The sequence below is a fragment of the Bubalus bubalis genome, chromosome 13, assembly GCF_019923935.1.
Source record: "Bubalus bubalis isolate 160015118507 breed Murrah chromosome 13, NDDB_SH_1, whole genome shotgun sequence".
Taxonomy (NCBI): domain Eukaryota; kingdom Metazoa; phylum Chordata; class Mammalia; order Artiodactyla; family Bovidae; genus Bubalus; species Bubalus bubalis.
Genome location: NC_059169.1, coordinates 2,505,343 through 2,520,542, shown reverse-complemented (window position 1 = coordinate 2,520,542; position 15,200 = coordinate 2,505,343). Strand labels below are relative to the sequence as shown.

The window sequence follows — 15,200 nt, the reverse complement described above, 5'->3', positions numbered from 1 at the left end:
CCTTGATAAAAATCACTAGAGGTCCTTTTCCTGCTTTCTGTACCTCCTGGCTCCGGTGCTGTGACCACCCCACGCCCTGGATGCTGTCTGTCTGACACCTGCATCTCGGGAGTCGGGCCGCAGCAGGCACACGGGCACCAACTCAGGGGTGTGCTTCTGCACCCGAGTCCTGGTTCTGCCCCTCCTGAGCTCTGTGCCCCCCACCCCAGGAAGTCCTTTAACTGTTTTGTGCCTCAGTCTGCTCATCTATAAAATGGGATGGCAATTCCCATCACCAAAGGTTATTAGGAACCACAAGGGAATTAATGTTTGCACAGCATTTAAAACAGCATCCAGGACTCCCCTGGTGGTCCAGGGGTTGGGACTCTGAGCTTCCACTGCGGGGGGCTGGGGTTTTATCCCTGATGGGAAAACTAAGATCCCTCATGCTGCACGGCCAAGAAAATAACTAAAATCAAATAACAAAAAAACATCAAGGCAATAAAGAAAATAACAAAACAAAACAGCATCCTGTATGCCTGCAATGATTCTACGCTTGGTAAAGTGAATTTTTTTCTGTTGTTTTCTTAATACATTGACTTTTCATACACATTGTGGCATGGGGTGGGGGGGTGTTTTCTGGTTTCCAGTATACAACTATTAAATGAAGATGTAACAAAACGTTTTTAAAGAACCAAATATTTACTTAATGACTCCGAACACCAGAAGAATGGCTTGATGTCAAATTCATTATCCACACAGGAAAAAGCATCGTGCAGATGGTCTTCATTTCATAAATAATGCATTTTATTGTATTGCATATGGCTATTAAGGAGAGCATCCATGATCAATACAGACTAAATACAATGCACTAGTCTAGTTCCGTGGGGTCTGCTTTCCGGCAGTGCCATGTCGGTCCTTACGTACAGCGGAGACGGTGGAAGACAGCAGAAGTCAGTCTTTCGTCATTTCACGATAGCAAGAAATATATTTAACATCTTGATCTCCAGAAACAATACGTACCCCCAAAACGAAAACACTGTCATAACTGTTAAAGTTTATATAGCAAAAAATATTTTAAATTTAAGGTAAGTCAGGCAAAATGTACAAAGACCCAATATACATTGTGAAGTTTTAACAAACATAACATTTATACATTTTGGTTCCATTCTGTAAACTAAATTAAAAATGTAAATATTGCATATGCCTTTTTTTTTCATTTTTTTGAAATGTACAGGATAGAAGAAAATTTAGTATATTATCAACTTTTTTATGTCGCTTGTTTGAAGCGGCAGGAGGAACATGACCACAGGGAGGGTGGCAGGACCACGCGAGGGAAGGGAATTCTGACGCTGCATCCGGCAGGGTCCACGACCCGTCCTGCGGGAGGGGCAGTTTCCATAGCAACTCCATCCATCCCGAGTCCCAGAACTAAACCAAAACTTTAGGACACTTTATACATCTTTTTCATAAAGTCTCTCTATATTACACACTGAAAATGACCTTCAAACCAACATCAGATGGTCTGTGCACGGTTGTGCTGTGTGATTCCAGGAGCATGAAACTTGAGCAACGTTCAGGGCGGTCACTTTACATTCAACTTTGTCTTGCGATACAATCCTCTGTTCTGAAAGGTCAGCGTGGAAGGAGAAAGACGTTTGCATTGCGATTAAATATAGATTTAAGACATTGAATCTTTTTGGTCTTCCTCTAGAAAAGCCTCATTTTATGAATGCATTATTCTATACTGATATATATCTATATATTTATATATATTTTTCTCCCCCACCACCCCCCCAAAAAAAACACCCCAACTCGTATCTCCAACGAATTTGTGTAACGTCTACAGGACTCTCAGAGGAGAGGCACTGAGGATGAGCCCGTGGGAGTGGGGGGCGCCTGCAGCTCCCTGCCCCGTGCGTCAAGGAGCGCGGAGGCGACCTGACACTCTGCAGCTCAAGGGCGGCGGCTCTTGGGGACACCCTCAGCGATCGCCACAACACTGATATTCCCAGAACACTGAAGACACACAGAAGGGGGTCGCTTGTTGGGAATTCCTCTGACAAGTGACACGCACTGCAAGATCGCTTTGCTTCCTCTGTGTCCCAGGATGCCTTCTTTCTCAGTTCCTTTTCCTTTTCTGTCTGTGTCTTTGTTGTCGTTGTTTGGGAAAGCCTCGTGGCCCGACACGAGAGCGTCATCGTCAAGATGACACATTTTAGAAGAGACCTGCCAAACCCTTGACCCCCCGTCTTGGAACGGCTCCATGCCTACGTGAATTTTTGGTTAGAGAAACGCAAGCTCAAGGTTAAGGACGGCACAGACGTTTGAGCTTGTCAATAGGATCAAAGGCGGCTGCAGTCTGAAGTGCCTACATAAACACCTACAAAGAGAAGCTGGAACAAGTCTCTTAAAGGTAAAAAGAGATACTCACCCCATCCCCACCCAGCCTTACCAGACCCTACCCTCCCACCCTCTCCCACCCCGTACAGTTGATGATTTGCAAGAGTAGCTTGCTTCCGTTACATATAATAATTATTATTCATCCATCCATCTTCAGAGTCCAGTCTCTAGTTGCACCTCCGTGGAGAGACGTCAGTCCCACGAGGGGCTCTGTGTGGGAGTAAACACGTAGGTCCCTGGGCTGGACTTCGATGAGCAGCTGTGTCCGGGGCTGGGGGATAAGGCAGATGACCGCGCTGGAGACTCAGCCAGCAGAGGGGGACCCCCCCACCAACCACGCCGACCCGGCTTCACCTGGGACTGAGGTAGGACGGTGGTAGTTTTGATCGGATGTCCGTAAACACCAGATTTTACCACTTGAACGTGAGCTGGGAGAATCTCCGAGCATTCTGCGGGATACATCTGCTGCGTCAAACGAGGGCGAGGAGAACAAAGACACTGGCCGCGACCAAGACTGTTCGACCTTCTCGTGAGTCACTCCTTCCGCTCATGTTGTTGAAAACCAAAACACAAACAGCGCGAGGAGGATGACCGCACCCCCCACCTCCAGAGACCGGGGGAGACGGGCGCGTCCACGTCCAACTGGGTCACAGGCGCGTCCACACGCGACGATCGCTCAGATCCAAAAGGAAATGGCAAGCAGCTTCCGATGTGTTTAAAAAAAAAATGCTGAGCATCTTCCTCCCATGGTTTTCTGTGATGTGTGTCGTCACGGGGATGAAGCCAGACAGGTCTTCACTCTGCAAGAGGAAGGAGATGCATCAGTGGGCTTCTGTGCACACAGAGTCACCTGGGTGGGGAGGCAAGGGCCCCCTCTTCACCGTCTTTTGTCCCTTTTTTGGAAACGATCCTCTTTGGGAAGCAAACGTTTACTCACTCCATTTTTCCAGAGACAAGCTCGATGGGTCAGACTCCCACGTGGTGTCCCTGGAAGCAGGGCTGATGGACTCACACTGTGTTGGTGAGACCCACCAAGTGAGGGTCATGTTTTTAATGCAAGAAAACTAGCCAGCATTCTCCCCTTGGTGGGGGGAGAGGCCATGTGACCTGGCCACGGCCCCTCACTGCCCGGGGCTCAGATCATCATGTGGATAGTCGGGGGAAGCGGGAGGAACCACTGCCTCCCTCACGGGGCTGCAGAGACAATGAAAACCTCACCACGAGTCACAGCGCGCTGCCGACCACGGATGACGCAAATGTGTCACAGGAAGAAAGGCGGAGAAGTAACAAGTCCACACGTCTGCCCCACAAGGAAACCCTTCTCACTGGATCCTCTACCCTACTCCTCGTTCACTTCAGGTCAGTCACTCAGTCCTGTCCGACTCTTTGCGACCCCATGAACCGCAGCACGCCAGGCCTCCCTGTCCATCACCAACTCCCGGAGTCCACCCAAACCCATGTCCATTGAGTCGGTGATGCCATCCAATCATCTCATCCTCTGTCGTCCCCTTCTCCTCCTGCCCTCAATCTTTCCCAACATCAGGGTCTTTTCAAATGAGTCAGCTCTTCGCATCAGGTGGCCAAAGTATTGGAGTTTCAGCTTCAACATCAGTCCTTCCAATGAATAGTCCCTGTTCCTAAAATGACCCTAGATTTCAAAACCTCCCGTTACATACACCTTCCTCTGCCGACAACCCCCCTGGTGCTGACCTGGCAGGATGCCCACCAGCTCCGACTGCTTCCTCCCTTCTGGGCTGAGAGACTAAACTTCTCAACTTTTCCCGAATTCCCTCAGCTTCCTTCTGCTGGATGTGTTTGCTCCTTCTTCAGGGGACACACCACCCGGGAAGACTGGCACGTCGCAGCACACCACCTCTTTTCTTTTAAGCCTCTTAAACAAAAATGCCAGGTGGAGCATCCCTCCCCGTGTTGGTAACCACTCGGTCACATGAGCGACTCGTGGGCCACACGCCATCATAAACAGAACAGTGTCATCCTGCAAGGCTGTAGGTTACTTAACCAGCATCTCTGCGTATTATTCTGAAATCACTTAGAATTCTAATGATCATACTCCCAGATTTACCTCCTCGCACATCTACTGCTTTCTGTTCACCTTGAGCTCTGAGGGCTAACCCCAGCAAGACGGCCAGCGAGACGGAAGTGTCCAGGGTGTCCCACGGCTGAGAGTGGGCACCTGCTCTGCAGCCAGGCGGTGCCCAAACCAGAGCCAGCACAGACGAGGGCTGTCTACCCACAACATAAACACTTTCATTTCTCATGACTTAAAGTTCCCAACAATGTGGCATTTTGAGACAGTGGCACTTTATCTCATTATATTTAAAAAGACTTATATCTTTTAAGGAAGCTAATACATAAACTACTCAGAACATGAAATGTAACAGAGAACAGGGCCCCTGAGTTCCTCCAAAGCACAGACGTGGCTCCATCTATTTCAGGTTCTCAACAGAGAACGTGAAGGGTTTGCATCCCTTAAGTACACAGGCAGTTGTCAAAATCTACCTGAACTACTGAAGAATTGATGCTTACGAACTGTGGTGCTGGAGAAGACTCTCGAGAGTCCCTCGTACTGCAAGGAGATCAAACCAGCCAATCCTAATGGAAATCAACACTGAATATTCACTGCACGGACTGATGCTGAAGCTCCAATCCTTTGGCCACCTGATGTGAAGAGCCAAGTCACTGGAAAAGACCCTGGTGCTGGGAAATATTGTGGGCAAGAGTAGAAGAGGGTGGCAGACGATGAGATGGTTGGATGGCACTACCGATTCAATGGACATGAACTTGAGCAAACTCCAGGAGATGGTGAGGGACAGGGAAGCCTGGCGTGCTGCGGTCCAGGGGTCACAAAGAGTTGAACACGACTGAGCAGCTGAACAACAGCAACCTGAACCGAGTCTCCCCCTAAATGAGTCTGCGTTTTGTCAACCTGGCCCTGACTACGGTAAGAGTCCTCTGGCCACCGCAGAGGTAGTCATGACCCTGCGGGTCACACTTACAGAAAGAGTTCCATTCGGTTTATTTTTATACTAATGATTAGCTAAATGTGGCTAAAACATCTCATGTTAACACTCAACCCCATTACCTTGAAAACAGCTAAGCAAGTAAGTTCTCTAACCCCTCAAACTCTAAGCACACAGTCATATGCTGCTAAGTCGCTTCAGTCGTGTCTGACTCTGTGCGACCCCATAGACGGCAGCCCACCAGGCTCCCCCATCCCCGGGATTCTCCAGGCAAGAACACTGGAGTGGGTTGCCATTTCCTTCTCCAATGCATGAACGTGAAAAGTGAAAGTGAAGTCGCTCAGTCGTGTCCAACTCCCAGCGACCCCATGGAATGTAGCCCACCAGGCTCCTCCATCCATGGGATTCTCCAGGCAAGAGTACTGGAGCGGGGTGCCACTGCCTTCTCCGACACAGTCATATAAATGAGGGTTAATACTTGCTGAAAAACTTACTTTCCTTTACCATCTGCAGATTCACAGGGCCATGGACATTTTTGCTCTGTTTTTAAAGACGTTTTACGGCTATGAAATAACTCCTACCATTAGAACTCCATCAGTTCTAATCAAGCTGAATGTGTCATTTCTTTGAAGCACAAACTGTATTAACTGTCAAAACTTTTAATTTCTAAGCATTAGCATTATGAAAGCAGAGAGCTGCTAGGAGGCAAGAAGTGAACTGTGGTTTTATTCCCGGCGCCCTTTCGGCCTTCTTCCCAATTCTGCTCTTGAGCAGCGCCTCTGGGAGGCTCGCGGAAGGACGAGGAAGGCAGTTCCTGCCGGAATGGGAGTCACAGGACGGCTGTTGTCCCGGCCTGGAAGCAAGTACCTGTTTCACAGGTGCTCTGCCCTCTGCAGACATCTGCATTCCGAAGGATGCTCAGCTGTGGTCACCAGCGAAGGGAGAAACAGCCCTTCCAAGGGCACAAGCGTGGGCCATCAGCAACCCAGGGACACAGCCAGACGTGGGGACAGCGAGGAACAGGGCTCCCCAAGGCGCTGAGCCGACGGTCGGGCAGCCCCAGGCTTCCAAGGAAAGGCAGGGGCAGGGGCGTGGCCCCGCACGCGGCCGGGGGAGCCCCGAGAACACACACACACACCACACTCAGCCATCATGGGGAGCGAGCAGGGTGTGCTCACAGCACATGGGGAGGATGTGGGCAGGCTGAGGCCAGAGAGAGGACAGGCGTCAGCTCAGAGATGTCATCCAAGCGTGTAGATGTGTCCTGGACCGACACATCGGCACAACGTGGACGCCAGCTGTCTCCCCCGAACACCTCTGGTCAGGGCGGGAAGCCTCTGCATCCCCTGCCCCCAGAATGTCAGTCCAGGCTGCCCACGTCGCCCGCCGCTGAAACCCCTGAGGTTCACCCCCGACTCACAGGGCAATCCTCCTGCATGTGGTCCGGCAGGAATCCCGACCCAGGATCCTCAGGGTTCACGTGCGCTGAGCAAGCAGCCTCTCTGCGGTCAGGCGAGCATCCAGAACCGCTCTTGGTCCTGTCGCTCCATCCTGCATCCCACACCCCGCATCCCAGGAAGAAGGGGCCAGAGGTAGGAGCTGGGACCCAGGACCTGTACCCACTGTTACCTTCTATTTATTTACTTTTGAAAGTGAAAGTGTCAGTCACTCAGTCGTGTTTGACTCTTTGCAATCCCATGGACTGCAGCCCACCAGGCTTCTCTGTCCATGGGGACTTTCCCAGCAAGAATACTGGAGTGGGTAGCCTTTCCCTTCTCCAGGGGATCTTCCTGACCCAGGGATCGAACCCAGGTCTCCCGCATTGCAGGCGGATTCTTTACCAGCTGAGCCACCAGGGAAGCTTAAAATCACTCCTCCCCCTGAAAATTAGCCTGGTTCAGCCAACTAGAAGAAAAAAAAAACTTCTAGATCATCACCCCCAACTTTATTAACGATGAATTCCAGCAAAACTGTATCTTATTATCTATGTTAATCCTACTAAAGGCAAAGAACAAACGATTAATTTTCTGATCCCTCCACAGCGCCGATCACTACGATGTGAGACATTCTCTGAACTGAGGGGGTGCCGGGGTAACATGAGGAGCAAACGTGGCCAGAACCACGTGCTGCCCATGAACACAGTCACAGAGCAGCATATGCTAATCCTGACTCTGCTCCTGGAGGTAATGTGTCTAGAAACAGTGGAAACTTACTGACGTACGTTGAACTGGTCGTATAATTACACGCGGTACTGCTCTGTAGCTTAGACACTGCTGTGTAAAAAGACCCATTCACAGAAGCATCGGTCGAGAGCTACTTGATTTACAAAAAAAAAATGTTTCAGCAGAAAGACTGAAGCTGTTCCACACAGCACACCAGGCAGCCTGGCCACGCCCACCTTCTTCTTTCCACTCTGTCACAGGTGACAAATGACATCCTCGTGACGGACACAGTCCTTTGTCAGCTACTGTAACTCCCTGGGGACCAGGGCTAATTCCGCCCTTTCTCTTCCATTTAAAAGATCAACCAGAATGCAGATGAGCACAAGTGTTGTCAGCAAAGGCCCGCCTCCAATATGCTCTATTTTTTAGAGAAAGAAAGAAAAAGGAAACACATCACTGAAAAACTCCGTCCTTGAGACAAGCAGGGGAGCCGCCAAGCCTCGGAATAGGACACACGTCACACCACCACCGAGCTGGCCTCCAAGATTGCAAACACCGCGGTGCAAAATGTGGTGAGTGGCGGGTCAAGAAGGTTTCAGAAATAAATCGGGGAAATGTGCTCTGGCCAAAAAAAAAAAAAAAAAAAACAACACTCAAACAGTATTCTGGAGCATGTTCTGACTCATGGCTTTTTAAAGTGATCTCTTATGATTATTTGGGTTTGGATGTAGACAAGAGTCCCGAGTGGGGCTCGTGTAGGCCTCCCTGCCTGGGAGGGACCGGGACCTCCCAGGGCTTTGGTGAACAGCACTGCATCAGACAGAAAGCAAACCCAAGCAGCAGGTACACACGGGTTAGTATTTTCAGGCAGATCTGAATAAGGGGCAGTACGGACACTTGTTTGCATGACAAAAAGCAAGCATTATAGTTCTTAAAATAAACATTTATATTTCTAGTAGCAAACACGATTAAAAAAGAGCTAAACCCGCTGCTGAGCCCAAACATGTCCTACAGGTTCATTAAGACTTCTTATGTCAAACACAGAACCGATGGGAGAAAATAAACTTTTCAGTTACATGAGAAATTCCTAGAAAAGGCAACCTGATAATTCAGTATCTCCCCACTTTACTAAAAGCAAAAACACTCTTAGGATATACAAAAAAAAAAAAAAGTAAGGTTGGGTGTGATAACAAGCAAGCCAAGGATTCTAAGAAAAACGGTTACTTAAACTTTGCAAGTGGAAAAAAAAAATAACTCACAAGGAAAATACGGAAGCACGGAGTCCCCAGGACAAACGGGTGCGGCCAGTGACTTGACCAACCCAACTTGTGGAAGACCTAGAACCTTCTGGAGGTGAGCTCATCACGGACAATTAAAATCATTTCATCCTGAATGCTTGTGATTAAAGACATTTCCTGGCATCAAGTTGCAACTTGATGTTAATGACACGATAGGAGACAGGATGAGACATCCAGTACTCATAGGAGGCTGGGCTAATAAAGGCATCTCTGCTGCTCTGCTCGTGTTTAACCTGCACACGAGACCTGAACCACCGAAGATGAGAGCATTCAGGTGTCCCAGACTGTTGTGTGTGCGTGTTTGTGGGTGTGTGTGTCAGTCACTTCAGTCGTGTCTGACTCCTTGTGAGCCCAAGGACTGTAGCCCACCAGGCTCCTCTGTCCATGGGATTCTCCAGGCAAGAATACTGGAGTGGGTTGCCATTCCCTTCTCCAGGGGATCTTCCCGACCTGGGGGTCAAACCTGGGTCTCGTGCATTGCAGGTGGATTCTTTACCAGCTGAGCCACCAGGGAAGCCCAGACTGTTTGTAACACACTTCAGATCCCACCCACCCCTCCCCAGTTGTCCACAGCGACCGCACGAACTTTACAGTGGGCGGTCTGCACTGGCTTTATGTCCTAACACTTAAGTGCTCATTCCTTCCCTGTTTGTTATTTGAAAGCCTGACGTGTGGATCCTATAAGCTACTCTTTCAAGGCAAGACTTTTCCATCATGACAGGATAAATATTACTGATTCTGCTCCAACTCTGGGGGCTCAGATGGTAAAGAATACGCCTGCAATGTGGGAGACCTGGGTTCGATCCCTGGGTTGGGAAGATCCCCTGGAGGAGGGCAGGGCAACCCACTCCAGTATTCTGGCCTGGAAGAGTGGGACATAACTGAACAAGTAGGCACTTGCTTCAACTCAAAAGACCCAAAAGGCAAAAATGCCCCTAAATTGCCAGCGGACCCTTCTCCTGCATGAGTGCATGCTTAGTTGCTCAGTCATGTCTGACTCTTTGCGACCCCATGGACTGTAGTCCACCAGGCTCCTCTGTCTGTAGAATTCTCCAGGCAACAATACTGGAGTGGGTCGCCATTTCCTCCTCCAGGGGATCTTCCCAACTCAGAGACCGAACCCATGTTTCCTGCATGGGCAGGTGGATTCTTTACTGCTGAGCCTCCTGGGAAGCCCAGACCCTTGTCTTACAAATTATGAAATTGAGGCCTTTTCTGACTTCCCTGGTGGCCCAGACGGTAAAACATCTGCCTACAATGCGAGAGTCTCAGGTTCAATCCCTGGGTTGGGAAGATCCTCGGGAGAAGGCAATGGCACCCCACTCCAGTACTCTTGCCTGGAAAATCCCATGGATGGAGGAGTGTGATAGGCTACAGTCCATGGGGCTGCAAAGAGTCGGACACGACTGAGCAACTTCACTTTGACTTCACGACTGAGGCCTTTTCTGCTGCTGCTGCTGCTAAGTTGCTTCAGTCGTGTCCGACTCTGTGCGACCCCTTAGATGGCAGCCCACCAGGCTCCCCCGTCCCTGGGATTCTCCAGGCAAGAACACTGGAGTGGGTTGCCATTGCCTTCTCCAATGCATGAAAGTGAAAAGTGAAAGTGAAGTCGTTCAGTTGTGTCCGACCCTCAAGGACCCCATGGACTGCAGCCTACCAGGCTCCTCCGTCTATGGGATTTTCGAGGCAAGAGTACTGGGGTGGGGTGCCATTGCCTTCTCCGAAGGCCTTTTCTAGGTAAAGCCAAATGAGGGAGCCTCCGTGACTTGCCAGCCGCCTCAGGGCTAATCGTCGAGAAAGGATAATCCTTAACTTCTCCCAGAAGTTTCGTCACTGCAGCAAGGGGGACGCCGCTACCCCTTTCTGCAAATAAAAGACAGGAGGGACCCAGGGAGGAGTGAGGAGGACTCCTTTTGGGTCCTGGAGTCTAAACCTTTACACGCGACCATCAGCTCTTTCTAAACTCCCCCAGGACATGGAGCCCTGTGGATGGTAGATCCCTGCTTGGCGCGCCTGGACCATCTTGTACCCGGCACTCAGCACGGGCCTGTTAAAGTCCTTCACAAAGCCCTGATGGGTTCAACGGAAACCAAAACCCACGTGGTGGGTGTCAGTTCTCACACGCAGAAAAGCGGGATGAAAATCTTCTCAAGGAGCACAAAAGCGACTCGGGGTTGTCCGAGGCCCGGGAGAAAGCAGTCCTTTGTCGCCTCACACGAGTGGCCTTCAGAGAGAGAAGTCAGCAATGCACAGCCAAGCCCGGCCCTTGCCATTTCTGCAAATGGAGTTTTATCAGAACGTGGCCCTGGTCACTCACTCAGATGCAGCTGTTTCTCACTCTCAACGGTGGGGTTGAGTGAGGGTGACAGAGACGTTGTGGCCCTGGAACACGAGGAGGAGGAGGAGGAGGAAGGGTAAATTTGTGAGAGTTAAAACGTATTTCCCTCTGCGTGTTACACCTCGAGACTCATGGATAGCCCCTTGGAAAATTATCTGCGAGCCTGCGTGCTTTCGAGATCTGATCCCATCCACTTACAGCCTGCTATCCTGTTACAGACCCTCCTGAGAAGGAGGAAGCAAGTTATGAAGTCATTTATGAAGCCACCACGCTCTTTTGGAAGCGGTTTTCCTTACAAGTCTATTTGATGTTTCATGAATAACATAGCAGAATTGAATAAATCGGATTATAACTAAATATATCCTACAGTACTGCTCTTTCAACTTGAAAAGAAGTTACCTACATTAGACCTGCAACTCAAAAAGGGTCCAAATCTCTTCTCTTTCTTGGGTCATGTGAAAATGCAACTATTTATGTGTCTGCCCCCGAAAACAATAAATGTTTTGGGGCCAAATGATAGAACATGCATTAAAATTCCAACTATGCTATCTATGAATGGTACAATTCTTTCCTTAGCTCTATAGTAGGTACACTATAAAAATGTTAATACTGCGTCTAGGTGAAGTTCTCAAGCCTAAATACTATACTTTTCTTATGAAGTGGAAACTTTATATACACATATATATGTATATATTTCAAACCTAAATACTATAGTTTTCCTATAAAGGGCTTTCCTGGTGGCTTATCAGTAAAGTGTCTGCCTGCAGTGCAGGAGACCCGGGTTCAATCCATGACTGGGGAAGATCCCCTGGAGAAAGACATGGCACCCCACTCCAGGATTCTTGCCTGGAGAATCCCACGGATAGAGGAGCCTGGTGGGCTACAGTCTGTGGGGTCACAAGAGTTGGACACGACAGTGACTAAACCTACCTACCTAGAAAGTGAAAGCAATGTAGAATAACAATTTATTCAAAATACAAGCATCCCCAAATATCCTGCTGTTACATAACATTCCAATGAACTGTTCTTTCCTTCGGATATTTAAATATTCAAGAGTTTCTATTAGGTCTTTTATGTTTTACAGTTTGATTCATTTTGTTTTTATTATTGAAACTGAAATAAGCATCTTCCGGAAATCTGAAATTATGCCAAACACAACTCAAACCCTTTCTAAAATATCACTGAATAGGAAACATACTTATGAGTCTAGTTAAAAAGATACACCTTCAGGAATCTGAAACTCTATATTTTATACTTAAGGATGATGCAAGAACTTGGAAATGTATTAAAAATAGGAGCCGTGAAAGACTTGTTTATCATTATATGGAAAAAAAAGAAAGGATTTAAAGAAAAAAGGAGGAACATATTCTGACCCACCGCCACCCTCCAGCCAGTGACCTGAACCGTCTTCCAGCACTGGACACAGACCATGGGGGCCTCAACAGCGTAGGCTGTGGGATGGGTCAGTCTCCCACCGACCACACATCCCTGACCGGGCGGCCAGCTCCTCTCCTTGGGGGAAGAATCCACCCGGCCTTCAGGCTGAGATCTAGGCTCTGCCTGCAGAGGGGAGGCCGCGGGTCCCCAGCCGGGCAGCCCCGCGCTCCGGAGTCTTGGGGCACATCTGCCATTGAGGCCTTTGGTTCATTCAAACCTCCACCCGTGAGTGACGTCACCAGCAACTGCAGCTTCGGGCAGCAAGTAAACAGTCCATGAATGCACAAACACGCGGGCAAACAGCTCCCGGAAAAAAATGAATACACCTGTTTTCACTGGAAAGGAGCAGAACAGAGCAGAATTGTTTTTTGATGGGGTGGGGGGGATGGGGTTAAATCCGGGCCATTTGAAGTGAACGTTCTCTGACATGGCACAGAGCGCCTGGCTCGGGGGCCTTCCGCAGGCCCCGAGCATGGCCTGCGCGTCTGGGCGGAGCCCCCTGCCAGGTGGACCATGGGGCCCAAGACCTCGGTTCCCTCGGGCTCACACACAGCCGTGCCCCCAGTGCAGACGGACGTATCAATTCCCTGTGGCCGATGAGAGCTGTTCACAGCCTGATCAAAGAAAGTACCCCTGATTGAGATTTTAGTAACAAAACGTGGAACGTGCAGAGCTCCAGACCACCTTTATCAGCTTCATTTACTGGAAACAAAAAAAAGGGGCGGGGGGAGGCAGCAGCTGATGGCCACGCCTTCCCAGGGAAGAGCGGCCGGGGGAACCCAGACCCCGGTACCCCCTGATCTGTAGATGACCGCCTGCTCCCCGCCCAGCTTCACCTGCAGACATCAGCTGCCTGGCCGGCCAGGTGAAGCTGCCGGATACCTATGTTCAGCCAACACCCGCAGCATCTTTATATCTTCAGAACTGGAGCCTCGGCTGGGCAAACCTGCCGAGAGAACTGTGGAGCCTCGGCACAGCCTGACCTCAGCACAATTCCTCCTCAACCAGCTTGCTGGGAGGGACCCCGGACAGCCGGGCCCCTCGCAAGAGCCGTGGAAGCCTCGAGTTGGAACCCTTGGCCCCCAGCCCCTCCTGGAGGGCCCAGGGCCACCAGCTGTCAGATGCGGAGCAGGGAGGTGCCTCCAGGTGGGAGGACCGCAGACGCGAGATGGAGGACAACCAGGCCTGTCCGGACGGCACACAAAGGGGACCGGCTGGGAAGGCCTTGGTCACAAACCCGCTCCCCCGCCCTTCTCCCCTGGAAAGAAGGCAGAGGGCAGGAACTCAACACCCAGCCACGCCAACACAGCTTCCCAGGCCGCTGAAGAGTTAAGAGAAACGCAGGGAGACGATCAACTCAGTGTAAAGACATTGCTTACAGTAATAGGAAGTGCTGACTGACATGAACACATCCCTGGGCTCCAAAAGCTGGGCGGGAGTTCTCTATGACTCCCGAGAATGGAGGCGGCTCCCACCCACCTCTTCAGGAATCGGAGGACGCACAGGACGGCAATGACGCCCCAAGATCACGCAGAGGCCCGTCCCCACCCCCGCGGAGCATCACACAGACAAGGGTGCCGCAACCCGGAAGGTCCCTTTCGCCGCGTCGCACTTCACAGCGTTAGGACTCTGTGACACCCGCTCCACATGAAGTAAGAGATAACCTGTTTCTCCATCGTCCGTCGAGGGCAGCCGCCACTTCACAATTCCTGCTTGTTGTATCGAACTGAGCGTGAATGGGGCGGGAGGCTCCACGGTGCCCTGAACCATAACCGAAAGGAACAAGAGGACGTTTTGGACGGCTCCGACGAGACGATGAGGGAGTCCAGTTATTTCCGAGTCTACGTGAGCCGTCTGCCTGCGGGGCCGGGAAGGCAGACACCGAGAAACAGGCACAGCCCCTGGCCGCACGGCCCCCTCCGAGACCCCAGGTACTGGTCACAAAACTCCCGACATGCGAACACACAGCCTCCTGCCGGGACTCCTTACCCGTCAAGTTCTCTAGACCAACTTTATGAACCAGAGACATCAAGAGACCCAGGCGCGTAAGTGTGTTTCCTCGGATACACACGTGACCGAGAAAACGGAATTTCATCCTTCCCGTCTGGGACGATGTCACGGCAGCCCCTAAGGGAAGAAATAACGACTAATACCGATGAAATAAATAATTAGGACGACATCGTCGCTTTTCTCTTGTTCAAATGGACGAAGTTCCTTAAGATACTTCACCCAGACCATCACTTTCTTACTTATTTAAGAAAAATTAAGTAAAACTCAGCCTACATTCTATAGACAGACTTAAACCCATGTTAGGTCCTTAAAAGTCAAGGAAGTTACAAATAACCACACACCAGTCTATGTATCAAGTGTGCGGTTTCCTCAAAGACAGGATGAAAGGAGGGGAGGGTCTTTCCCGTGTGACTCACTAGCTTTTCTTGGGCTCTGACACCCTCAGCTCCAAAATCACCCCATCAGCACTTTCGAAACTGTTGAGGTCCCATCCCCAAGAAATACAGGGAATACTGACTTATCTACCCCTTTAGTTTCCCAGTCAGCTGAGGAAGGAAACCCATCTGCTGCAGAGCCTGACCTGGGGCTCCTT

The 15,200-nt window shown here is 50.2% G+C and overlaps 1 protein-coding gene across 3 annotated transcripts in view; it reads right to left on the bottom strand.

The window, feature by feature from the left end:
• Positions 1-764: 764 nt before the first annotated feature.
• The window catches only part of IRS2 (insulin receptor substrate 2), a 31,188-nt gene continuing 16,752 nt past the window's right edge, over positions 765-15,200 (bottom strand). Inside the window, exons 2-3 of one of the 3 annotated variants that reach the window (XR_006543963.1) lie at positions 2,737-3,182; positions 765-2,653 (exon numbers count right to left, since the gene is read on the bottom strand). Coding sequence is in view for 2 of the 3 variants with exons in the window: in XM_025262580.2 (XP_025118365.1) it covers positions 11,141-11,205 (65 nt within the window). In the remaining variant the exon portion in view is untranslated. Of the gene's footprint in view, positions 3,183-10,430; positions 11,206-15,200 lie in introns of those variants that run through there. The other 2 variants (XM_025262582.2, XM_025262580.2) reach the window with 2 other exon arrangements.